The sequence below is a fragment of the Meles meles genome, chromosome 4 (assembly GCF_922984935.1).
Source record: "Meles meles chromosome 4, mMelMel3.1 paternal haplotype, whole genome shotgun sequence".
Taxonomy (NCBI): Eukaryota; Metazoa; Chordata; class Mammalia; order Carnivora; family Mustelidae; genus Meles; species Meles meles.
This window is the reverse complement of record NC_060069.1, coordinates 146,057,056-146,082,347: the sequence shown is the minus strand read 5'-3', so window position 1 is coordinate 146,082,347 and position 25,292 is coordinate 146,057,056. Positions and strand designations below refer to the sequence as shown.

At 40.9% G+C, this 25,292-nt stretch overlaps 1 protein-coding gene, 1 long non-coding RNA gene and 1 other non-coding gene across 3 annotated transcripts in view; 1 reads left to right on the top strand and 2 right to left on the bottom strand.

Annotated features, from left to right (window-relative positions):
- Positions 1-3,015, bottom strand: part of JAM2 (junctional adhesion molecule 2) — a 64,029-nt gene extending 61,014 nt beyond the window's left edge. Inside the window, exon 1 of the mRNA XM_046002964.1 lies at positions 2,408-3,015. Within this exon, the coding sequence (XP_045858920.1) occupies positions 2,408-2,474 (67 nt within the window). The 5' untranslated portion in view covers positions 2,475-3,015. The remainder of the gene's footprint in view (positions 1-2,407) is intronic.
- Positions 1,794-25,292, top strand: LOC123940292. Its single transcript, XR_006818063.1, has 3 exons — positions 1,794-2,133; positions 9,604-9,685; positions 23,942-25,292. It is a non-coding gene; the product is annotated as an uncharacterized LOC123940292 (long non-coding RNA).
- Positions 21,424-21,528, bottom strand: LOC123941064. Its single transcript, XR_006818161.1, has one exon. It is a non-coding gene; the product is annotated as a U6 spliceosomal RNA (small nuclear RNA).

Below are 25,292 nucleotides of genomic sequence, written 5' to 3'. Positions count from 1 at the left end.
TCTGACATATCCCATCATTATATATATAATGATGAGGTATATTAGAGGATACAGAAACCACTAGAAGAACTCCTAGTGGCCAAAGCTGGAAGAACTTTAGTACTAAAATAAATAAAATCATATTTGACAATAATCCAAAGTATAAAATAAATATTCATAAGCCCGTACTGATATAGAAGTCACGAGAAAACATCAGAAAAACACCAATTACAGGACTTTCTACAGAATACTTCACATGTACTCCTCAAACTTGTCAAGGTAATAAAAACCAAGGGAGTCTGAGGAACTGTCACAGCGAAGAGGAGCCTAGGGAGACAGAACTACTAAATAGAACATAGTACTCTGAATGAGATCCTGAAATAAAAAAGGACATTAGGAAAAAAAGAAGGAAATTTGAATAAAGTCTGGACTTTAGTTAATAACGATGTGTCAAAATTGTTTCATTAATTATGACATGTTTCATACTAATATAAAGTATAATTAAAAGGATGTGGTATATATGGAACTCTCCATACTATCTTCACAATATTTCATTAAATGTACTGTTATAAAATAACTGAGCTTATTTAAAAAGCAAGCAAGCAAGCAAGCAAGCATTCTTGCAATGCCAGACCTTTTAGCATCCTGGGAACGACATAGAAAAGATCCACACATACTCCCAAATTATTCCCCCACAGGAGTCGGGGTTAGAAGGACCAATGGTTAGAGGCTCCTGGGTGGCTCAGATGGTTAAGCCTCTGCCTTTGGTTCATATCATGATCCCAGGGTCCTGGGATTAAGGCCCACATCAATTTCCCTGTTCAGTGGGGAGCCTGCTTCTCCCTCTCCCACTCCCCCTGCCTTTGTTTTCTCTGTGTTAAATAAAATCCTTAAAAAAAAAAAAAAAAAAAGGAGTAGAGCCAGTGGTTCGATTTACCCAAAGTCTGAAGAAGAGGTTATTCTGCTCATTCATCTAAGCCTGTGTTTACCTCTTGGTTATTTCTTGGCTACACTTTCAAACTTAGGGTGTATTGTTTCTATTTTGATCACTGAATAAGAATAGAAGAGTAAAACCATTTTCTCTGTTTTTAATTAGTGGCAATTGTAAAGTCAGTCGTTTTTAATTTGAAATTTAGGATCATCAACAAAATATATATATATATAACTTTCCCAGCAGTTTTGTGACAATTCCTCTAGCCTGTCTGTTGCCCTTTACCATTCCTGCATTTTTTCTTTGTGCTTCCAATACCATACGAATTTCAAAATTGCATAATGGTTTTATTGTGAAGACTTGCCTTCTTGGTTTGATTTTCTATAATGTAGGTCAGCACATGTCCCTTCACTGAGACAACTTGCACATTCCTCCCCCGCTAAGGAACAAAGCTCACATCACGTTGAGTTCAGTAATACTCACTTCGGCAATAAGAGGGTGAGAAAGTCATTGTATTATGGCATTAGACACTCATCCGGCGGGTTATTTTAAATATTACCAGAACTTGAAGAGCAACAATAATAACCCATTCTATTGAAGAAAAAAAAAAGAAAGGAAAAAGAGAAAGAAAAACGAAAAACAATAGAAAAAGGATTTCATTGCTTAAGTGCTTAAGATCTATTTCGATTTCCTCTATTTTCCTAAAAAGTTAACACCAAGAAAACAAAATAATAGGGTACATTCCCAGGATTTTCAATCTCAGGAGCCCAGAATCCGTGAAAACCCTGTTTAGAAGCACCCCGTGAAATGGGCCTTGGGACGTCCCCCACATACTCGTTTCATTCAGCTTCTGCCTCTTTCTAACAATCATTCGGTTGGACGTCCCCTGAGGACACGGCAGCTGGCTGGAGTCCCCAGACCAGACGTCCCGAACTGAATATAGATGTGCAGGTGGAAAGGATAAAAGTAATTGCGGCTCAGCAGCCACGAGTTCCCCTCATCCCCGTGCCCCACAAGGACCCTGCCTTTCATCGCTACGGTCGGAAGCCTCAGAAATCAAGGCAACTCGCACACCATCCCCTTCTCGGGCACTTCGCGTGGGGCCGGCGCCTGCCTCCCTCCCTCCGATGCCATCTTGAGATCCCAGCATCTTACAAGGAGTGAGTTTTGCATTCTGTGCGCGTCCCTGCGTCTTTGAAAACTTACCCCAACTTCGGAAGAAGGTGAGAACCTGCGGGTGTGGACTCTTAATTTTCTCCACCCAGAACGGACAAAATCAGACGCTATCTGCAATAAACCGAAGACCCCCGCCCCGCCCCGCGCCTGCCTGCACCCCGACCCCCGCTCGCTGGGTGCCAAGTCCGACGCCCCGCGGCGCACCCGCCGTCCAGGGCCCCAGAGACCGCGGTCAGCGAGCGCCGGGTCCAGTGGCTGGAGGTCTGCGCGGCCGGTCCCAGCGCGCGTGGGTGGGAGGGCGGAGGTACCCCAGCGACTTACAGCCCAGCGCGACCACCAGGTAGCGCAGCAGCAGCAGGAGGAGGCGGTGGCGGCTCCTCCTCGCCATCTTCCCGGGGTCCGAGCTGGCTGCTCCTCCGAGGCCGAGGGTCCCGGCGGCCGGAGCGCGGGAGGCCGGGCGCGGGGCCCCTGAACTTCTGCGGCAGGCGAGGAGGGGAGACTCGCTCCGCGGAGAGGAGGGGAGCGGTGGGCGGACCCTGATGGATGTCAGTTTCCCCCGGCCGGGGGCGCCTGCTCAGCTGGCCGCCTAGGGGCAGGTCTGGCCCGTCCCGGGCTGGGGGCGCCTGGGCTGTTCCTTTTGTGCGGTGAGGGGTGGGAGGGGGAGGGCGGTGGACGCCGGACAAGGTGTGGGCTGGGTCCTAATGAGGGGGCCGGAGGCGGCGAGGAGCGGAAGGGAAGCCCTGGCGGGCGTCCCCCCGCCCCCGCGCCACCGGGATTGATCGGCTTTGTGTCTGGTCCCGCGCGGGGCTGCCAGCTGTCCCCGGGGCGAGGAGCCCGGAGGCGGGAGGCGCGGGCCGCGGGGGCTGGGGCGAGGCGGCGGTGGAGGGCAACTCTGCCTGCCTCGCTCCAACTCCTGTCTTCCTTCTCCGTGGCACAAAACTTTTTGGGTTTTTCAGCCTAGGGGTGGAGATTTTGGGAAAATTTCTGGCCAACGGGAGAAGCTGCGGGGGAGGCGCTCGGGGGAGATGGGGCTCTCGGACTCCTCCTTGGACGCCAGAGGGGGGAAAAAAAGCAATCAAGACTCCTGCTAGAAGCCAGGGCTCCGATTTTAGCAATAGCCTTGGCCCCTTTTCAGTCTAAGCTTTTTGCTCTTTGGAGAGTTGAGCTGTGTTTTGTGTTCTTTGCCTTTCACGTGTCAGAGTTGGAAGTTCATCTAACGGTGTAAAATATTTATTATGTTTCTTTCCAGTTACATAACTGCTGCCTGTGGAGTTTTCCACATGTTAAAACTCTACAGCTGCCCTTTGTCAGGTTTATTTTTGGTCTACTGTGCTTTTAAAAGGAAACCCGTTATGAATGCTCTGTTGCCTTCTTTAAAATTGACCCGCACTTATACTGCACACACTCCAAGGGCTAAACAGACAATTTTTGTATTTACTCCCAGGGACCAAAAATGTCTGCTGCATTCAAGAATAGTGACAGGTCTGGAAAAAAGACCATTCCCAAGAGAAAAAAAATGTTATACATCAGTTTTTTTTTTTTTTTAAGGGAGAATAATGGATAAAGTACTGAATAAAAGACAGTTGATTTAGTGGGGTGCACATGAAGAATTTAGCTCACTGGACAAAGGCGACCAGAGTTGAGATATGCTGAACTGTGAGGAATGAGCCATCCCTGCTGTTTCCTTGGTGACGGTGATGGAAGCTTGATACCCAAGGCAGGGTGGGGCAGAGGACCCAGATAGTCAAAATGGCCAAAACATTAGAGCTATATTCCAGTCAAGCAAGGAGAGAGGACACAGATTTAACAACAGGCTTATGCCAGTTTTTCTGGGCGGCAACCAGAGAAATGTAATGCTTTACAAGAGAAGTTGATGACGTTCTCTTTTCTCATTCTTGCCACTGTATATCTCTTTGACTCCTCTCTGAAGATACTCACAAAAAGACATACTTTTTTTTTATTAGTATTCTTTGGCATCCTATGTGAGTAATTGATTCACCCATTATTTGTCACCCAGTTAAAGCATTTGCCAAATAGCTACATTGTGTGGGATGCTGGTGTATAATGATGAGCTAGATTGAGTCTTTGCTGCTTATGAGCTCATAGTCTTGAGACAGAGTCCCCTCTGCAAAGACCTCTAATATCACATGATAAGTGTTGTGGGAGAACAGAAAAAAGTAACAGCAGTTCTTACTGAGTGCTTTCTCAGTGGTGGATTCTGGATAGCATTAATCTAATCCCCCAACAATGGTGTATGGCCGAAAATATTATCATTCCCACTTTGCAGATGAGGAAACTGGGCTGAGAGATTTTACTGGCTTATTCAAGGTCAAGGATAAGGGGATGTCCCTCTGTTGGAGGGTGTGTGCATGGCTTTATGAGGCATGGAAAGTCACAGTTTTTGAAAGATTTTGAATAAAATAAGCAAAGGGCATGCTAGGTAGAGGAAAGAGCAGGACCGAAAGCTGGAAGATCTAAAAATTATGGCTTGTTTAGGTAAAGCAATGTTCGACAGAGCTAGACGATATGTGGGATTGGTGCAGAGGAGGCCCAGGTGGCAAGAACTGAAAAGGGACTGAATTATGAGAGTCATTCAGTGTCAAACTATAAACTCTAGACCTTATCCTATAGTTATAGAACTTTTGAAATTACCACGGTAGGATATAAAAGAAAAAAATCCATGTTTTAGAACTGTGCTGTTTAATATGGTAACCTCTAGGTCCATGAGGCTGTGTAGATTTGAATTTAATTAATCTAAAATTCAGTTCTTCAGTCACACTAGCTATATTTGATGGTCTCAATAGCAAACATAGGAGGTAATAGCTACCCTATTGGCTCGTGAAGATATAGAGCATTTCCATCATTTCAGAAAGTTCTACAAGACTTTGCTGCCTTAAAATGATGACTTATATGGAAATATAGACTGGATTAGGGAGAAGAGAATTAGAATGTTAGGCAAGTCTGAAACCTATTGCAATATTCTGGGAAAGAGATGAGGCATGAAGCAAATGGCCACAGTGGGATAAGTAAAGAAGCAGGTAGATTCGGATGATATTTCGTAAACCTGGGTAACAGTATTAGGTCAGCAATTAGGTATAGAGGTGAGGAAGGGGAGAAGGTACCTGAGATTTTCAGCCTCGATGGAATGATGTGGTGGCTATAAATGGCACATTAACTGAGTAAGAAACGTAGGGAGCATACATAGTTTCAGCAGGTTTGGAATGAGTTGACTCATTTGCTAGAATAGCTCACAGAATTCAGGGAAGTGTTCTGATTTACTATTACCTGTTTATAAAGAGGATACAACTGAACAGCTAGATGAAGAGATACATAAGGTGAGGGCTGGGAGAGTCCTGAGCACAAGAGCTTTTGCCCCATGGAGTTGGGGTGTGCCATCCTCTTGGCATATGGATACATTCACCAACCTGGACGATCTCTGATCCCTGTGGTTAGAGGTTTTTATGGCAGTTTCATTAGGCAGGTGTGACTGATGAAATCACTGGCCATTGGTGATTAACTCAATCTCCAGCCCCTCTCCCCTCTCTGGAGGTGTGGCATGGGGCTGAAAGTCCTAACCCTCTAATCATGCCTTGGTCTTTCTAGTGAGCTGCCCCCAATCTGAAGCTATCTAGGGACCCCCAGCCACTAGACATCTCATTAGCATTCAAAAGACATTCATCATTCTGGAGATTCCAAGTGTCTTAGAAGCTTTTGTGTTAGGAAACAGGGACTGAGATCAAATATTATAACAAAAGATGCTCCTATCACCCCATCACTCAGGAAATTACAAGGATTTTAGAAGCTCTGTACAAGGAGCCAGGGATGAAGACCAAATATATATTTCTTAATATATCACAATATCACACTATACACTCCAGCGATCATGCTTCTTGGTATTTATCCAAAGGAACCAAGAATTTGTGTCTACACAAAAACCTCCTCATGGATGTTTGGAACAACTTTATTCATAATTGTCAGTCAAGATGTACTTCAGCAGGCGAGTGGATAAATAAGCTGTGGTACATGCAGACAGTGCAGTAATATTCACGGCTAAAAAGAAACAAATCGAAAAAAACCTGGAGAAACCTTAAATGCGTATTATTAAGTGAAAGAAGCCACAATCTGAAATGGCTGCATATTGTTTGATTCTGACTATATGACATTCTGGAAATTCAAAGCTATGGAAGCAGCAGAAAGATCAATGGTTTCCAGGGATTAGGGGAGACAGAGGGGTGGAATGCAGAGGATTTTTAGGGTAGTGAAACTACTCTGTATAATACTACAGTGGTGAATACATGTCAATATATATTTGTCCAAACCCACAGTATATGCAACACCGGTAGTGAACCCTAATGTAATCTGTGGACTCTGGGAGCTTATGATGTGTCAATGTAGGTTTACGAATTTAGCAAACATACCGTTCTACATGGATGTTAATAATGGGGGAAGGTACATGGGAAATCTCTGTAACCTTCTCCTTCATTTTGCTGTGAAACTAAAACTGCTCTAAAAAAAAAAAATGCAAACTCAGGGCGCCTGGGTGGTTTAGTGGGTTAAGTGTCTGCCTTCGGCTCAAGTTATGATCCCAGGGTCCTGGGATCGAACCCCACATCAGGCTCCCTGCTCAGCCAGGAGTCTGCTTCTCCCTCTCCCTCTCCCTTCCCCCCTGCTTGTGCAAGCGTTCTCTCTCTCTCTCTCTCACTCTCACTCTCACTCTGTCTCAAATAGATAGATAAAATCTTTTAAAAAATTAAAAATGCAAAATCTAGCAACAAAGCTAAACAAAAGAAGACCTAGGGCAAGATCACAGAAAAGAGCAGTCAGAAAGTGTGAGAGAAACCGGGAGAGAAATAGGAGCAAAGATGGGGTGTTTACAGTATCACATGCCAAAAAAGGGATTGAGAATTTCTTCTGCAGTTAGCAATTACGAAGTCATTGACCCCTTGGATGAAAGAGAAAGCAAGCCCCCGAAAATCTTGTAGAAAAAACTTGGAGACTTGTGTTCTATACTTAATACTAGGTATAAAACTAGTGCATAAGATTAAAAAAACAAAACAAAACACAAGAAACAGTGACATGCTTACAAACAGCAGCCAGATGATGAAAGAAATAGCAATAGTTAATACTGCTTCATCAATGAGTGGCTGGGAGTAGGTTTCATTATTTTTCTGTTTGTAAGAATCCCTGCCCCAGGGAGCTTGGGGTAGCTTGTTGGGAGGAATGGAGAGGAAATACAGGGAGCCCCTCAAACTTGCTTTTACTCTCCATGATCATATTGAGCTCCTCCCTCCCCAAGTGTCGTAATCACTCTGACACTATAAACAGTTTTGTCAGGTTAACATAAACGGGGACTTGGTGCTTTTGGGCATTGTACCATTTTTTCTTCTTTCTACCCACTTTAATTCTGAATTCAAGGTAACGTTGAGGAGGGTGTCGAGACACGTTTCCTAAAACAGGCAATGGAGAGAATGGCTGGGTTTAAATTGAGGGACTTCTCACAACACCTCAGATCTGGTATTTCTGTGTTGGTTGGGTTATTTTTCTTCATGGGTGTGGAGAAGGTGCTGGAAAGTGTGTGCCTACACTCTGCAATTTAGAAAAAAGAAGAAAAAAGTCTTTCATTTCCAGAACCACGCAAATTCTCAAATGCCTCTCCCGTAATTTTAAGCTACGGATACAATTTAAGGTCTTTAACTAATGGGATCCTCATTACTTATCCCTCATTATTATCTCCTCAGATCATTTTCTGGAATAATCCTCATTTCAGCATTTCATTCTGATATGCCCACAAGCACACTCATGGCTCATGCTCAAACCACACCCCTTTCCAGCCAAATAAGCCTATTCAGAGAAAACCACAGTGTCTCCAGCATGTACCCTTCATCTCTCTCCTAGAGTGACATCGTTCTTCAGGTACATGATAACCGAACTTTCTTCCAAGAAAAGCGAACAAACAAAAAATCCCTCCCTAGACCCCGGTTCTAATTACTACAAGCAGGAATATCTTTCTTTCCCATTCTTTGCTCTAAATGACTTAACATTACTAAGGTGGTTCTACATGCCAGTTAGGTGAACTTCACCAGCAATCAGTAAATTATTAATGCTTTCTTTCTCTTTAAAAAGCACATTCACTGAGAGTTGCCGAGTGGAGGGGAGTAGGGAGAGGGTGGTTGCATTATGGACATTGGGGAGGGTATGTGCTATGATGAGTGCTGTGAAGTAAACCTGGCGATTCACAGACCTGTACCCCTGGGGCTAATAATACATTATATGTTAATTTAAAAAATTTAAAAAATAAATAAAAAGCACATTTATTACCAACTCAATGGTTGGCTTCTTTATTGAGCAATTTCATAAGGAATTAGATAATATGAAAATGATTTTTTTGTACATGAATTTCCTTCAAGGAGGAGCTAGCATCTAACAAACATTTGGGTCAGTGAAGACTGGACAGGCACCAATTAGTCCATAAGCATGGAACTGTAACAGCTAAAACTTGGGGAGAACTTAGTGATAATTTGCAACTCCATTCCTCTCTCCATTTCTCCCCTTTCTCTTGTCACAGTTAAAGATGATAGATAGGGGCGCCTGGGTGGCTCAGTGGATTAAGAGTCTGACTTTGGCTCAGGTCATGATCTCAGGGTCCAGGGATTGAGCTTCATATCAAGCCCCATACTGGGCTTCCCACTCAGCATGGAGTTTATTTCCCCCACTCACTCTGCCCCACCTCCTGTTCATTCTCTCTCAAATAGGTAAATTAGTAAATTTTTTAAAAAAAGATTTTATTTATTTATTTGAGAGAGAGAGAGTGTGAGCAGGGTGAGGGGCAGAGGGAGGAGCAGCCCTTCCGCTGAGCAGGGAGCCCAATGTGGGACTTGATCTCAGGACTCTGGGATCACGACCCAAGCTGAAGGCAGAAGCTCAACCGACTGAGCCATGCTGTCACCCTTAAAAAAGTAAATCTTTAAAAAAAAAAAAAAAAAGATAGATAATGAGACCCAAAGGGTGACATGACCTACTCAAGATCACACGGCAAGATCAGAGACAGCCAGGCCTGGAATGATCGCTTGTGACCTTTCTCCTAAAACAGCATGGATTCCTCTGCACAGTCTGGGAACAGGTTTGCCTTTCTGTATATACCTTGACCCAAGTTATTACCCGATTTCCCCCCAGGAACACCTTGCCTGGGATGAATACACTTCATATATGTCCTTAATTGAAGAGTGAGTGGAGACAGTAAGAACTCTCCTTTGAGTTGAAGGGAGCTCTGACTTCTAACTCAACATCTTAGACCTGGGGCAATACAGCCCAGATGAGAGGATGCTGAAAGAGTCTGGGCAAGATTCGGTGGTTCTTCCATTTGGTCACTGCTCTCCAGAACACTCCTAAAGATAATGATAATGAGTAAATGTTAACATTTATTAAGTACTTCTTATGCCTGGCACTGTGCAAAGCACTTCATAGGTGTTACCTAATAAACAACTTTGTGATGGGGTGCTGTTATTATTATCTTACAGAAGAGAAGAAAGACTCAAAATAATCAAGTCCCTGACTCAGGAGTGGGAAACTAGGAAATCACCGAGCCCAATTTAAGCACAGGTTTGTTGGACTTCCAAGACCTACGCTAACTGCTAACATATCTGAAAAGATGGACTCCATTGGAATGCATTTCTCTCTTCCCCTAGGAAGAAGAAAAAGACATCGTGAATATTGTCACTTGGTCTCTGTCATGACAATGACATCTTCATTTGTTTGACTTCTTTTGAGATTTTGAAAGTCTTTTCATATGCATTTTCTCTTTGGATCTCTGCACAACCCAGTGAAGGAGCTGGGGAAATGTAAGATGATGCGTATTTTAACAGCCCCATCTATAACTGACAGGTATCAGTCCATACTTGAGAAACTCCAGTACAAGCCAATAGGAGAATCTCATTTCTGTATGATTAATATTCAGGGTACTCTGTGTGACTGGCTGTGTATGAGGCAGCCTAGACATATGGGAAACATGCTGTTTGGATATGTGGTTAGCTATGATAGGGTACTACCCTTCTCTGGTTCTTAAAGGAGACCCAGGGACTTAGCAACCTGCCCACATTCAGCAGGTAGTGACCCCAAACCACCTGTCTCCAGAGGCCCTGCTATTCCCCATTTCCTTGCTTGGGTTTTCTCCCACGTCCTAACATCTCCTTAGTGGACATGTCGCTAGCTTAGATCTCAAACTCCAGATCACTCTTCTCTCTTTGTAGAATTTCTTACATAGATGGGTCACTCAAAATCAATTTGATTTTAAAATTTTATTATTTTTAAAATATTTTATTTGTTTATTTGTCGGAGATAGAGCACGCACAAGCAGGGGGAGCGGCGGGCAAAGGGAGAAGTAGGCTCCCCGCCAAGCAAGGAGTCTGGGTCAGTCCCAGGACCCTGGGATCATGACCCCAGTTGAAGGTAGATGCTTAACCGACTGAGCCACCCAGGCATCCCTGATTTTTTAAAATTTTAAAATTAAGTCTAAAATTGAGTTGATTTCATCACTTCACCTACCTCATTTTTTCTCCACTTTTTTTTAACCTTTCTCCTTCTCTTTCAACATTTGTCTTCCATTACCTAATATGAAATATGAAATTAGAAGCCAACCACTGTGCAAATGTTTGGGACACAGTGAAGCACGTTAACAGACAGTGTCTCATGTCTGGAGTTGTAGGTGAGGGAGGTAGACCTCAATCAGACAAAGCAAGCTTGCACTCTAGGGTAGCTGTTAATAAGGCTTTGCCTGGTTGGGAGGTCAGGGAAGGCTTCTCTGAAGGACCAACACAGTCCAAAATCTGAAGGAGGTAGGAGAAGACAGGTAGAAAGAACAGTCTATGATGAGGAAACATCACGTGTGAATGCCTTGTGACAAGTGCTAGAGAATGAGAGTTGGCAGGTGGGCCTGTAGCACCAAGGTTGAGAGGGAGAATGATGAACACCACAGAATGCCCACTGCTTAAATCCTTCAATGGCTTCCAGGAGCTTCAGATTGACCAAGATAGCTTCCTTCCCTTTTTGTCATCATGCGCCCACAGGGCCTTTGCATACCCTGCTCCCCCTTTGCACTTGGATCTTCATTCTTTTCCCCACCCCCCCCTTTGGTGTTATCTAGCATTTATTAAATATTTTTCAAGTAGTAGGCACCATGCTAAGCTCTTTTCATTTTGTCAGTTTTAACTATAATGACAATCATGCTAAATAAGGAAAGCTATTATGTCTGTTTCACAGGTGAGGTCATTGGGACAGAGAGAATGAGCCACACACCAGAACCACAATAGCCTGTGGGTGGCAGAGGGAGGTTTGGAATAGTACCTGGCTTACTCCAGACTCAGTGGGCTTAACCATTTATAAGTGCACTGCTTCCCATGTACCTCCTTCTCCTCTGGTCAAGGCCCCTTCATCCTTCTGTCTCTGCTAAACTGCAGTTTCCTTAGGAAACTTCCCTGCCCTTCGTGATTGAGTCAAATCCTACTATCGCAAGCTCTCATTATCTCCTTCTCTCTGGCATCACAGCTGGGATTTTAAACTCAAGTGGTCACACCTGGTCACCCGTAATGGACTAGACCCCACGAAGGCAGAGTTCATCTGATTTTCATTTCATTATTATAGCCTCTTTTCCTAACACGGACTCGTTATTAAATACTCACTAAATATTTGGCTACTAGATGAATCTACAGATCCCTATATCTTTGACTTGACAAGAATGTGATTGAACTGGAAGTTGCTGTATTTTTTAACCTAATAACTTGGTCTCTTTAGGCTGTTGTAATGAAGTACCAGATACTAAGTGGCTTTTATTTATTTATTTTTAAGATTTTATTTATTTATTTGACAGACAGAGATCACAGGCAGGCAGAGAGAGAGGGAGGAAGCAGGCTCCCTGCCGAGCAGAGAGCCCGATGCGTGGCTCCATCTCAGGACTCTGGGATCACGAACTGAGCCGAAGGCAGAGGCTTAACCCATTGAGCCACTCAGGCGCCCCCTAAGTGGCTTTTAAATGACAGAAGTCTATTTATCACTCTTTGGAGGCCAGAATTCTTAAGATCAGGATGCCAGCATGATCAGGTTTTAGCAAAGGTCCTCCTCGGGGTTGCAGATAGCCAACTTGTCATTGTACCCTCACATAACAGAATGAAAACAGGCTGCTTCTGTGGCTTCTTTTTATGAGGGCACTAATCCCATTCAGGAGGGTTCCACCCTTATGACCTAATCCCCTCTCAAAGGCCCCACCTCCAAAATACCATCACATTGGGATTACAGTTTCAATACATGAATTTTGAGGGGACACAAACATTCGGTCCATAGCATCTAACAATATCTTTGTAAAGTCAACAATACTTTTAAGCTTCAATCCTCCATATGCTAATCTCATCACTAAGTACCGTATTTGCATTATCTCCCTTGACTGTACACTGGAGGAAGTGAGAGGAGGAGCCGGGTCTATAAGATTGTCCCAGACACTCAGCTGGTCAAGGGCCCAACATGGTTCCAGGTCTGACCCTGCCATGTTCCCTCCACTCTGGTAACCAACAAGACATGGTTCCAGGTCTGACCCTGCCATGTTCCCTCCACTCTGGTAACCGTCTTTTCAAGTCAATCAGTCTGCTGCAACATGGGTTCTTACGGTGCTTTAGTATCAGAGGACTATAATAATTATAATAATAAAGTATCAACTAATTAACAGATTCCTATTTTATTTACTTTGAGGTTGTTTTGTTTTTTGACATCATAAATTGTGATGCACATTCTTATACATTTGTGGTCTTGTCTAATTATCTCTACAAGGTAGTTGGAGGGTAAGAAATCTGTGAGCCTTTGATTCATGGCCAAATTGGCAACAATAATATTGAGTTTTTAGTAGTAGAGTCTCTTACCTGTCTATTTGCCAAGAGAGTATTTCTGCCATTGTGCCAATGAAGAAAAACATGACTTAAAAAGTATGCTTTGTATTTTGGCTAATTTTTCTTGAATTACGGAGAGAAAAAGATAGTAGCCCTTTTTTCCTTTGAGCCTAGTTCTCAAGGCATTCCTTTGAAGTATGGAATTTAGTATGTACTCCAACATTAGACAGATAAATAAAAATGCATGGGTAGCAAAACAGGCGTTTATTATTTATTTGGTGTTTATACCCCAAACATATTTCTCTTTAGTATATCTGTATAAACTTTTAATATTTTGCACAAATTCTTTTTTTTTAAAGATTTTATTTATTTATTTGAGAGAGGGAAAGGGAGAGAGAGAAGCAGAGTTGCCACTAAGTAGAGAACCTGATGGGGGTGGGGCTTGATCCCAGGACCCTGATATCATGACCTGATCCCAAGGCACACGCTTAACCAACTGAGCCACCCAGACACCCCCCATCATCAAATTCTTAATGGTGATAGAATTCTTACCAGCATCTCAACTGCATTCTTTCAAAATCTTTAAGATCTTTGGGAAGGTGTTGGAGAACACCAGTGAACTTGATCTACCTTGCTCTGGCAAAAACTGGATGGGATGGACAAGGAACAGAATGATGCCTTTTCACTTGCAAAGATTTAGGAATTCCGCTGTGTTCTTGGATCTGTCTTCTTTAAGCCAGGTGGATAGTTTTAGTCTTTCCAGAATGCTCTTTTGGGCTCTGATGAAAAAGTAGTTCAAATGAACATTTAGTTTCGCCACTGATAATACTCTAAGTGACAACATTCTGTCCACCACACAAGCCAACACTTGCATTTTTTTTTTTTTTGAAAAGTCAAGAGAAGGCATATTTTCTCACATGATATCTTTTAAAACCCTGTCATCTCACTGAATTTTTAAGGCTTGCATTGTTCCTTTTAGATGTAAATACTCTTAGGAATTAGAACACTTTTCAAAAAAAAATTTTTTTTTTCCTGGAAGTGTAATATTATAAAGAAAGCTGGGCTGTTGATTCCCTGAAGTGCCAGGCATTATCCCAGGCACAGAAGTTCAAATGCCTGTCTGCTGGCTTGGAGCCAGTGAACACAATGGTGGGGAGCACTGGAGGCTTTGAAAATGCCCCCTGGTGATGGATCTGTTTAACAAGCAGGATGCCCGGGGTAGAGCCTCTGGGGGAAGTGGCCCTCCTGGTTATTCCTTCCTAGGATGGGGACTAAACATCCTGGAATACTGAAAATCAAAAGTGAGGATCCACGGGCCATTCCAGAAGCAACACTTCCTTTTCCTAGATACACTCTTAGATAAGTCACCCCCCACCCCAAACTCCAGTTCCTCATATGTAGAAAATGGGACCGAGGTATGTGATTGTAAAGGCTCTTTAAAACAAGACAACTCTTGTGTTTTAGTCTTTCAATTTAAAAATGAAGAATAAGCTAGTCTTCTAAAAACAATACCACGTATTGCTGCTGGAAAGATGTCCATATGATAAGCAACCTCCACTCGACTACTACAGATTTTTTCTTTCTCTTCCTACCCCGGGCACTACATGCGCACACGCACATGCACACGCACCCACGCAAGCGCACGCATGCACCTACGCACACGGGTCTCGTTAACTGTTTACATTTAAATTTATCCCAGTAAACCAAGACTTAGAATAGAAAGGGATATCAGGGGGTAGAAGGAAGAGATGCCTTTTGCCTGGCATTTGAGTTGGGGTTTATAAGATGCTCTGTGTCTTCTCTCTTCTGATCTTCCTCTTATCTCTTCTCCACACTCCCTTCTTTCTGCTTTTAAAAGCTCCAACACGTTAGCTGAGATTCTTAACTAAGAAAACGCGGCTGGTATTGAGGTAAACCCTCCGCAGCATTTTTCAATGAGGAGAGCATTGGCTTTTGGCCAAAGTTGACCACGGTCTTTGTCAATAGTGTGGAATTAAAGAGAACTTTGCTTTCTGCTGTCAAGACTCTTCTGGAAACAACAAAAAATAAAGTCTCAGCTGGTATTTGGGCCAATTTTAACAGGTCCAGGTTTTTTTTTTCTCCTCCTCTCCTGCTGGTTGGGGAAATAGTGATGGGAATAACAATGGAAGCTTTGTGGTAGTGGAAATCTCTCCAGTTTTAACCTCCAAAGTCTTAGTTAAGTAAAACTCATGTTTTTTGTAAAAAAAGAAATCCTCATTTGAAAAAAGGCACCTTGAAAAATTAGGCTGAACTGTCATCTATTTGTAACTCATATTAAAAGTGCTTCAGAAAAATACAGAAGCAGTTAAATGAGGCCAATTGTTAATGTAGGTTGTGGGTCCGTGGCATTTGTCATACATGTTTTCGTCTCTGCATGGCTGAGAGTTTTCATTTATTTCACACACATTTCAAAATTTCATTCTTATCCCCTCAAAAGTGAATTAAAAATTAATGTTTTTATAAATTTTTATAAATAAGGAACCAAAGTATATTGAATTAATTCAATATCTTCTCTCCCCCATGCTGACTTGCTGGCTCTTTGAAATGGTAAAGTAGATAAAACCTCTTTGCCTTATTACTGGATCCACCTAATTCACTTGCTCCAAGAGAAATTATCACTGTCAAAACAAGCTTAATTTGGGACGCCTGGGTGGCTCAGTGGGTTAAGCCGCTGCCTTCAGCTCGGGTCATGATCCCAGGGTCCTGGAATCGAGTCCCGCATGGTCTCCTTGCTCGGCAGGGAGCCTGCTTCTCTCTCCACCTCTGCCTGCCTGTGTGCTCTCTCTCTCTCTCTCCTTCTCTCTGACAAATAAATAAAATAAAATATTTAAAAAAAAACAAGCTTAATTTTATGGAAGCCTTGACTGGACCCTGGAAGGCTAATTCACTGGGGAGAAAAAGAGAAGCTTCTCTTTATTTTTATTTATCTTGTTCTCTCCAACTAATTGGAACACACCTACTTTTTGGGAGAGAAGAGGGGTAGGAGGAATGGAGAAAAAGGGGAGATGAAGCAGGGCAGCAAGATGAAGCCTCTTGGGGATTTTTCACTTGCTTAGCAGTAAGTAAAATGATCGTTTCTCAAACAAACAAAACATACCCAGTTGCACATTTAAAAAGTGATACTGATGACCAAAGAAATTTGGTGTATGAGTCAGAACTTGGGAGGAAGACGTGGGTTACTTAAAAACTGGCTTTTGGGCTTATGCATCTTTTTTTCCATTTACATATTATCTTAATGTTTCCCACCTGAGTAGAGGACTGTCCTGTAAACCAATGCTTCTTAGGCCAACGGGCATCTGAATTAACAGAGGATCGTGTTAAAAATGCAGATGGTCAGGAGTGCCTGGGTGGTTCAGTGGGTTGAGCCTCTGCCTTTGGCTTGGGTCATGATCTAAGGGTCCTAGGATGGAGCCCTGCATAGGGCTCTCGGCTCAGTGGGGAGCAGAGAGCCCTCTGCCTGCCTCTCTGCCTACTTGTGATCTCTCTCTGTGTGTCAAATAAATAAATAAAATCTTTCAAAAAATGCAGATGGTCTTTTTCATGTGCTCCATTTCTTTGGAAAAGTTGATGGAATTTTGATAGGGATTGCATTAAATGTGTAGATTGCTCTAGGTAGCATAGACTTTTTTTTTTTTAAAGATTTTATTTATTTATTTGACAGAGAGAGAGATCACAAGTAGGCAGAGAGGCAGGCAGAGAGAGAGGAGGAAGCAGGCTCGCTGCGGAGCAGAGAACCTGATGCGGGGCTCGATCCCAGGCCCCTGAGATCATGACCTGAGCCGAAGGCAGCGGCTTAATCCACTGAGCCAGCCAGGCGCCCCGACTTTTTCATAATATTTGTTCTTCCAATCCATGAGCATGGAACGTTTTTCCATTTCTTTGTGTCTTCCTCAATTTCTTTCATGAGTATTCCATAGTTTTCTGAGTACAGATTCTTGTCTCTTTGGTTAGATTTATTCCTGGGTATCTTATGGTTTTGGGTGCAATTGTAAATGGGATCGACTTCTTAATTTCTCTTTCTTCCGTCTTGTTGTTGGTGTATAGAAATGCAACTGATTTCTGTACATTGATTTTATATCCTGAGAGGAAGAGAAACCATAAGAGACTCTTAATCTCAGGAAACAAATTGAGGGTTGCTGGGGGGGGGGGGCGGGTGGGGAGGACGTGGGAGGAATGGAATGGCTGGGCGACGGACACTGGGAAGGGTATGTGCTCTGGTGAGAAAAAATAAATAAATAATAATAAATTCAGATGCTGATGGAGTAGGTCTGCGGTGGGGCTGAGAGTCTGCATTTCTAACCAATTACCGGGTGATGGTGTTGCTGCTGATCCGTGACCCACCCTGAATTAACTCGGCAATATTCTAAAGTTTTTTGAATGTATTTCTGCTACCAAAATAACAATGAGCTCATCCTACTTTTCTTACCATATGAAATCTGAATACTAGAATAAGGCCATCAGTTCTCAGTGGGTGCAGTATTGCCCGCAAAGGGGAGGAGATTGTTTTGTTGGAAGTAAAAAAGCTGAAACAGATATATGGTACAGTTGACCCTCGAACAACAGGGGTTTGAACTGTGTGGGTCTACTTATACATGGATTTTTTTGATAAATACAGTACCGTAAATGTATTTTCTCTTCCCTATGGCTTTCTTAATGACATTTTCTTTTCTCTAACCTACTGCATTGTAAGAATGCAATATATAATACACGTAACATATAAACTATGTGTTAATATACTGTTCATGTTATCTATAAGGCTTCTGTTCAAAAGCAGGCTATTAGGAGTAAGTTTTGGGGGAATCAAACGTTATATGCAGATTTTCAACTGTGTGGGGCGTTGGTGTTCTTAACCCTCATGCTGTCCAGGGGTCAACTGTATTATCAATGATATTAAAATGTCATGGTGGCTGGGGGAGGGGGGGACGATATCTGGCTGGCTTAGTTGGTAGAGAATGCCACTCTTGGTCTCAGGGTCATGAATTTGAGCCCCACATTGGGTGTGGAGATTTCTTAAAAATAAAATCTTGAAAATAAAATGTCATGAGGAGCCATAGGAAAAATGTCTAAAAAACTACTGATGAAAGGTATGAACCACTGCCCTAAATTATTATAAAGTCTCATGAAACTGGCACAGGTTAAAATCAGCCAGACTGCCTGATTATAAACACAGTCACCAACATCTAAGATTTCTGTTATATATTACTACCTGGATTCTCAAATTCTCATTGCTAAACATGATGAAAATTTTTTATTGTAGAGGATGCTGCGTTGAATTTTCCCGTTTATCAAGCATCTAAATATTATGAATTGCAAAGGAAGGGATGAGAATAAAAACAGAATGATTATCAGAGATGACTTATACGAACAAGAAAATTAACCTGAGTTGAATAAAAAATTAGTCAGATTACAAATAAATGAGAGATTCACAAGTGGAATTATAAATACACTCCTTTTTTCCTGATGTTTTAAATATACACTACCTTTTAAATGCACTTCTTTATACTCCTATTTTATGTGTAATTATTTTTCTAAGAACGAAGTAATGAGTCCCCTTAGTGCACACTTGATGCAGATTAGAATAATATTCTAATTAAAAATACATAATTCCATTTAACTATGGATATGTGCTAAACTACCTCCCATGTCCAAATGTTCGTGGCCAACCCATGGCATAGCAGAGAGAGCTAGTGCCTTCTGCTAGGTCAGGGAGGCCAGCAAAGGCAACTGCTTCATCTCCTTGTGAAATAAAATGAGAAATCACCCAAATCTGGGCCCGAACTTGTCCCACAAGGGTCACAATGTGAAGGCTTCTCCCAGTAACAAAAACTGACTTCCTTGAGCGTACCTATTAATGAGCTGAATGCCAGTGCTTTCATTGTCCCCAAGTGCTACAAGGTATTATAATTACTCCAATTTTTCATGATTAATTAGAAGCATGAGGTGCAAATAAGCTAATACAAGTCAAGGGTTAAGAAGCAGAGAGCAGGGATTTGAACAAAGGCAGCTTTCCCCTGGAGCTGGCCTCTCTCATTGGCAGTTCATGCTGGTTGTATCCAACTAATTTGGGGGTGGTTTTAGGTGGTCAAGACCCAACTGGCTTCCTCTCTAGGGCATGTCAAGGTTGACGGGAAGAGGCAGGCTAGTGCCATGACCAAGGGACTAGGAATAAGGCATCCTGTCAAAAGGCCAGCCAGACTAATCGGGAATTTTTTAAAAACAGCTTTATTAAGTGGATATTAGTCAAATACTATACGATTCATCCATTCAAAGCATGAATTCAGTGTTGTTTAGTATATTTATGGGTATGTGAAACCATCATCGTATCTTTAAAAAAAGAAAAAAAAGAAAGAAGATTTATTTATTTATTTTAGAGAGAATGAGCAAATGCGGGGAGAGGCAGAGGGAGAGAGGGAATCCCAACTGGATTCCAAGGCATGGAACTCCATCCTAGAACCCTGAGATCATTACCTGAGCCAAAATCAAGATTTGGCAACTTAACCAACTGAGCCACCCAAGTGCTTCAACCGTTACCACATCTAATTTTCGAACATTTTAGTGTCTCCTAAAAGATAGCTTATACCCGTTAGTATTCACCCCCAACTCTCAACCTCCCTTCCCCCAGCCCTAATCAACCACTGACCTACCTTCCGTCTCTATATAGTTTCCTATTCTCAACACTTAATATAAATTGAACCATATCTATGTGGTCTTTCGTGATGGGTTTCTTTCATTTAGCATGTTTTCTGGACTTAACCTCTGTTGTAGCATGTATCAGTACTTGATTCCTTTTCACTGATGAGTAATATTCTGTTGTATGGATTCACTACATTTTATTTTTCATCCATTAGTTGATGGACATTTGGGTTGTTTCTACCTTTTGGCTATTATGACTCATGCTTCTATGAATATTCAGGTACCACTTTTGGTGTGGATGTATGTTTTCATTTCTCGGTGTATGCCTAAGAGTTGAATTGCTAGGTTGCATGATAACTGTACACTCAACATTTTGAGAAACTGCCAGTTAGTTTTCCAAAGCAGCTGTACCACTTAACATCTCCACCAGCAGTGTGTGGGTTATGGTGTGTCCACATCCTCCTCAGCACTTGTCAACAACTGCCTTTTTAGTTAAAGGCATTGTAATGGGTGTAAAGTAATATCTCATTGGGTTTAGATGTACATTTCCCTAATGGTTAATTGATGTTGAGCATCTTCTTGCTTTTCATGCCTGCTGGTTATTTTATCTTGATAAATGACTATTCAAATGCTTTGACCACTTTGAATTTAGATTTGTTGCCCCTTATTTGTTATTGGGTTGTGTTTTTTATATATTCTGGATACAAATTTCTTGTCAGATATGTGATTTACAAAGTTTTTTCCCATTCTGAGGATATCTGTTCACTTTTTTGATGATTTGTGCACAAAGTATGATATAGTGCATTCTTTTTTCCTTTTTTTACTTCTGCTTTTTTTTTTTTAAATCTAAGAAACCACTGCTTACCTAAAGGTCAAAATTATTTACTCTTATGTTTTCTGCTACAAGATTTCTAGTTTTAGCTCTTTCATTTAGGTTTGTAATTTATTTTGAATTAACTTTTTGTATATGTTGTGATGTAGTCATATAACTTTCGTGTATGTTGTCTGGTATGGGAGAGATATCCTGGTAAATAAATTCCATTCTTTGTGTGTGGATATCTAGTTGTCCCAGCACCATTTATTGAAAACATTATCCTCTCCCTATTATGTCTTGGTATATTTGTCAAAAATCAATAAGGATTTATTTTTGGACTCTCAACTTTTCCCCATTCTATATGTCCATCTGTAAGCCAGTGCCACATTGTCTTAATTACTGTAGCTTTGAGTAAGTTTTGAAATGAGGAAGTTTGAATCTTCTAACTTTGTTGTTGTTTTGCAAGATTGTTTTGTTATTCTGGGTTCTTTGCAATTCTGTATGAATTTTACAATCAGTTGTCAATTTCTTCAAAAGCCACTGGGATTTTGATAGGGATTATACTGCATCTACAAATCAAGTTGTGGAGTATTACCATCTTGACAATATTAAGTCATTTGATCCATGAACATAGGATATCTTCCCATTTTTTAAGGTTGTTAATTACTTTCAGTGGTGTTTTATAGTTTTCAGTGTACAAGTCTTACACTTCTTTTACTAATCTTATACCTAAGTGATTTATTCTTTTTGATGCTATGGTAAATGGAATTGTTTTCTTAATTTTATTTTCAGAGCTAGTCTATAGGAATAGGGATTGATTTTTTATATCGATCTTGTATCCTGCAACCTTCCTGTACTCTTTTATTACTTCTAATACTTTTTTAGTGGATTCCTTAGGATATTCTATGTACAATATCATGTTATCTGCAAATATATTTTTGCTGCTTCTTTTTCAATCAGATGCTTTTCTTCCTTCCTTCCTTCTTCTTTTTCTTCTTCTTCTTTTTTTTTAATGTTTCATGAATTTGTGTGTCATCTTTGTGCTGGGACCATGCTAATCTTCTCTGTGTTGTTCCAATTTTAGTATATGTGCAGCTCAAGTGAACACTTTTACTTCTTTTTCTTGCCTAATTGTCCATCTCCAGTAAGATGTTAAATAGAAGTCAAAGAGTGAACATCCTTTTTCTTATTCCTGGTTTAAGAGAAAGTATTCAATCCATTGTGTATGATATTAGATGTGGAGATTGAGCAAGTTCCCTTCTATTCCTGGTTTGTTGAGTGTTTAGATCAAGAAAGGATATTGAATTTTACCAAATGCCTTTTCTGCATCTGTTGAAATTATCAGGTGATTTTTGTCATTTGTTCTATATATACTGTATTACATTTATTGATATTCATCAAAGGTGACACCACCTTTGAATTTCTTGGATAAATCCCATTTGGCCCAGTATGTAGTCTTCTTATATGTTGCTGGATTAAGTTTGTTAGTATTTTGTTGAAGATTTTTTGCATCTATATTCATACAGGATTTGGGGCTATAGTTTTTTTTTTTCCTTGTGATATATTTTTCTGGTTTTGTTATCAAAATAATTCTGGCCTCATAACATGAATTTAAAAATGTTCCTGCCTCTCCTGTGTTTTGGAAGAGTTTGCAAAGAATGAGCATTAATTTTCCTTCAAACATTTGGTAGACTTCACCAGTAGTCATCTGAACTTGGTTTTTTATTGGTAGGAAATTTTTAAAATTACTAATTTTATCTCTTTACTTATTATAGGCCTACTCAGATTTTTTTTTTTTTCCCACAAGTAGGCAGAGAGACAGACAGAAAGAGAGTGTAGGAAGCAGGCTCCCCGCAGAGCAGAGAGCCCGATGTGGGGCTTGATCCCAGGACTCTGGGATCATGACCGGAGCCGAAGGCAGAGTCTCTAACCCACTGAGCCACCCAAGCACCCCTAGGCCTACTCAGATTAAAATTTGTTTTTTCTTGAGTCAGTTTTGGTAGTTTGTGTCTTTTTAGGAATTGGTCCATTTCATCTAAGTTATCTGATTTGTTGGCATACAGCTGTTCATAGCTTTCCTTATAATCTTTTATTACTATAAGTTTGGTAGTAATGTTCCCTCTTTTATTCCTGATTTTAGTAATTTGTGTTTTCTCTCTTTTTTTTCTCTTAGCTAGCCAAGAAAAAATTTATCTTTTCAAGTAACTTATTTTTGGATTCATTGACCTTCTCTATTGTTTTTCTGTTCTCTATTTCACTGATCTATGCTCTAATCTTTATTATTTCCTACCTTTTGTTAGCTTTGGTCTTTTAATTCTAGTTCCTTAAGGTATAATGTTAGCTACTGCTTTGAAAATCTTTTTTAATGCAGGCATTTACAGATATACATTTAGGAAAGAACATGGACTTCCTCTTCTTCTTCTTCTTCTTTTTTTTTTTTGCACAAAGAAGATCTAATAGTTTGATAAAAGCTTACCAGTGAGATTTAATTATAATTTTACTTAGGATGTCTTTACTTGCTTTCTGATTCTGTGGCAAGGAAGCAACCAAACCCCACAAATTAAATACATAAACTCCAGGGAGTTTTTGTTTTAGTGGTGACAATTATTCAGAGTTCCTATGATTTTTAATTTTGAAGAGCGATTTATTTGATGACAATTGTGAACCATTCTCAAACCTGTCACATGTAGTAAGTCTGCAGTCTGAGAAATTGTTACTGGCATTTGCAAGCATTGCAGAAATTTAATAAACTGTCGCCAAACCATTTGCTTGTTTGAATGCCAAGGTTTCCTTCCCCACATCACATGCAGCGCCCTGCTGCCAACAGTTATCAAAATACTCCCACAGTTGTCACAGAGAGAACTGTTTAGGGAGTTTATGTTTCTTTATTCTTGTCGTTCCTGTATTTCATTGCCTTTGCCACTTCTTGGGGATTTATTTGAATAACCTGAACATTATATGGAGCAGTTGAATCTTAAAGAATGGCTCGAGAAACTAAGAATATCTGAGATCTAGGTATGGAAACATAGGGATAGAGAGTGCAGTGAGATTGGGAAGGATGGCTCATGTTTTACTCTATGTGTTTGCATTTTTATAGAGAGACCATGTTGTTTGTGTAACATAAAACAGCAATAAAAATGTAAAACCATTTGAGGGGGAATCTAGACGAAAACACAAAGAAAAGTCTGGATAGATCAAGTCCTTGTAATTGAAGATATGCAATTAGGTGGTACAAGCTTTTATAACAGGATTGAGAGATATAATCCAGCCCTTTAAAATTAAGATTGACAAGAAATTACTGGCTCTGGGTTTGCATTTTCTCTGATGACTCCAACAGATAAATGCCAGGTCAGGTTATAAAGGCTCTTGTATCTGAAACGGGAAGGTAGAAGATTAGAGGGTGTGAACTTGGACCTCATTCACCAAGTCAAACATGCATGAAAGTGTGGCCTTTTACCACTACGATAATATTTGCAACTGTTGTCTGGAATAAACCTATCTCTGCTTTGTCTTTTTCAGTGGCTTTGATGGACCCTTTGGCAGCATCTATCAAAATTTCAAACTCATATACCCTTGACCAAAGCAATTCTGTTGCTAGGAACCTCTTCTGAAGAAATACACCAGTGCACAGAGTTTGGATAGACAGATGCTCATTGCAGCAAAATATTTCACATATCCTAACTGTACATCAAAGGGAGTATGGTTAAGTAAATTATGGTCTATCTGTCCCCATGTCACACAGCTAAGAAAGTAGAGATCTGGGAATCTAACAGAAGCTTTCACTTGCTCACAATACTACATTTCATGAGTTAGTCAGTGAGTGTGGGTGGCTTTTTGGTGTTCAGAATTCATCTTGTGTGTTCTCCCAGGGGAGGTCAAGATTGGATGGTGGGGAGAGGAGCGAGGACAGGCCAATGTCATAGCCAAGGAATAGTGAATTAGACAGAAAAAGTCAAGAGTTTAAACCAACAATAAAAAGTGGGGAAAAATAAGTTGTGTATAAATTAGGGAGAGGGATTCTGGAGGAAAGTATTTTGTCTCACCAAAGAAGTGTCACCTTGGCCAATTTTCACCCCACTCCCTGTTTTCACTCACCATAAACCCCCATCCTAAAAGACCCTAAGTGAACTTGAGGGTACTCTCATAGGTTTTCTCAAGCTCAAAGAGGAGGGAGGACTGAAGGAGGAACTTATTTCTGGAGAATATATCTGTCCCTTTTCATCAAAGAAAATCCGTTTTAACATGTGTTTGAGGGATTAGTACATCTTTGAAATCCTAAGCAAATGGGAAGGGAATTCTTGCAGTGTTCACAGAACTATGAAATGAAGGGTCTGGTGTGGTTGCCGCAGGGTGGGATGATTCAGAGCATTTTAAGGAGTGCATGCCAATTTCAGGAGTCCTGGCATTTTCCACATGCCCTGGTGTTTCCAGTGATCCCAGATGCTACACTAGCCTTCTGTATGACCTTGAGCCAAATACTGGTTTTGTAAGTCATCTTCTTTCTCTAGTAAATGAGGTAGCTGGAACAAATGATCCATAGTCTCCCTTCAACTTGTGACTTAATGTATAGTTTTCAAAACTTACTGAATCATTAGGATTTTAAATAAACATTACTCGGTAGTTATTAATGAAGGTTAGAAACAACAACAACAAAAACTTTCCTAACACAATTCTTACACATGCACACATGTGCAAATACACACACACACACACACACACACACACACACGCATGCATTTGTAAAATGAAATATAAAACACTACCTAAGAAGAAACTCTATACTTTGGTGATCTGTATCCTTGGTTCTTCTTTAAGAAGAAGGAAGAACTAGTAATATTTTCTGTGGTATAAGGAAGAATGGAATAGTTTA